The 1,648-nt window shown below is 43.9% G+C and overlaps 1 protein-coding gene across 2 annotated transcripts in view; it reads right to left on the bottom strand.

The window, feature by feature from the left end:
- Positions 1-443: 443 nt before the first annotated feature.
- FECH (ferrochelatase) overlaps positions 444-1,648 on the bottom strand; it is a 45,981-nt gene continuing 44,776 nt past the window's right edge. For both annotated transcript variants that reach the window (XM_003788430.3, XM_023512375.1), the window contains 2 exons: positions 1,491-1,550; positions 444-1,033 (listed from right to left, as the gene is read on the bottom strand). In XM_003788430.3, coding sequence (XP_003788478.1) covers positions 899-1,033; positions 1,491-1,550 — 195 coding nt within the window. In that variant the 3' untranslated portion in view covers positions 444-898. The remainder of the gene's footprint in view (positions 1,034-1,490; positions 1,551-1,648) is intronic.

Raw genomic sequence — 1,648 nt, 5'->3', positions numbered from 1 at the left:
AAGTATAGCTGTCCTTCTAAAATAATTCCTAAAACAAATGTGCAGAAAAGAGACACTGAACTAAGATACAGAAGACACTGGAAGGAAAGGCTCATGAGGGCCAGGGGAGGAGAGGGGAGGAGGAGCCCATGGCTGGTGTTTCCCGGCAGTGCTGTCCTCAAAGACAGGAAACAGCAGAGCCCTGTGGCTGTGGCACTGGGGACTCTCACCGAGGCATGGACGGTGAATGCTGGATTTCTAGACATTTATTAGCCTTGCATGCCTAGGGAAGCTCCGAGCACTTCTGAAATCGGTGCTTGATTGGGTTTTATGGAGGGCAAAGTGAGACTCACATGCAAATATGAAGATGGACAATGAATGGTGGCCTCCGTGGCAAAAGCAGCCACTGTGTCTAACCAAACCCCTCTCAGCCACGGGCTTAGGAAAAGATCAGGCAACACTTCTTTTTCCAATTCATTTCAAGTACTCAACTTTGTTCATTAAAAAACTATAACTATAGGCACAAAGCTGTAAACAGATCTTATTCCCACTGGCAGCCCACAGCGGGGCACTCTATATACCCTTTCAGGGGGGTTAGGGGCGATAAAACCAAAATCTGCATTTAAAATAAATGCCCATCTCTTTTAAACTCATTGTTGAATGTCCTAATGGACACAACCAACCAGAAACTTTACCCAGACAGGGGGAATATAAATGCTTACTGTATAGATACAGAAAAATAGAAATCCCTCAATAAGGACTTCAAAGTCCAATCCTCAAGAAATCACACAATTAGTGCCCCACGGTTGTACATGTAATGGTGTGACTTCTGTCCCTGATCTCTAAATAACGTCCTTCTCCACAGAGGTATCTGGAGGTTGGCAAATTTGCCTAATCCCATGAGGTCCTCTGGCAGGGGTCACAGCTGCTGGTTGGTGAAGAAGGATTTAGTCTCCCTGCAGACAGGATTTTCACAGAGCGGACAACTCAGAGTCAACTGCTTGGAGCACAGCTCGTTTGACTGGATGTGCGCGTGGACCAAGTCAGCCAGGGCCTGGAAGACACAGGAAGCAGAGCATCACCAGGAGCCAAACGTCTGCCCGTCTCCCACGGGGTCCCTCCTCCCCTCCACCCAGACAATCACTCGGGTTTGAGGTTTCTTTTCATTTGGGTTGTGAATCCTCTGAACCAAATTCTACCACCTCTTCCTTTCCTGACGGTGCTCAGCTTAAAGAAAGTTACAACAGAGATTTGGGGAAACAAAATCCTCTTAGCCCACCCACCGGACCTTTTCTCAGATTTTAAATCAGACAGTTTTAGGAGGATAGAAATAAGAAAATTGGGACTATCTGAAGGAAAAAACAAGCGTGGTTAAGGAATTCGATTTTATTTTTGTAATTAATTGGAACTCCAAATGTTGTAATATGTGAGAAAACCAATATTCTACAGGAGCTTCTCAGAGGATTACTCTCCGCTATGTTCTGCTAAAACGGTTGTAACATTCCAGGTACCTTAGAGAACAATGGATTTCCATTAAGAGACTCTGCTCTTCTGATGTTTTCAACTCCACACTAAATCAAATAAGAAAAGGGAGGGAAAACACAAGACACGTTTTATTTTCCTTTTTTTTTTTTTTTTTTTTAAGAAATTGCTACAAAAAACAAAAAAA

The sequence above is a fragment of the Otolemur garnettii genome, unplaced genomic scaffold (assembly GCF_000181295.1).
Source record: "Otolemur garnettii isolate 467f Iridium unplaced genomic scaffold, OtoGar3 scaffold00027, whole genome shotgun sequence".
In the NCBI taxonomy this organism is placed as follows: Eukaryota; Metazoa; Chordata; class Mammalia; order Primates; family Galagidae; genus Otolemur; species Otolemur garnettii.
The sequence above is the reverse complement of the archived record's forward strand: the minus strand, read 5'-3'. Positions and strand labels throughout refer to the sequence as shown.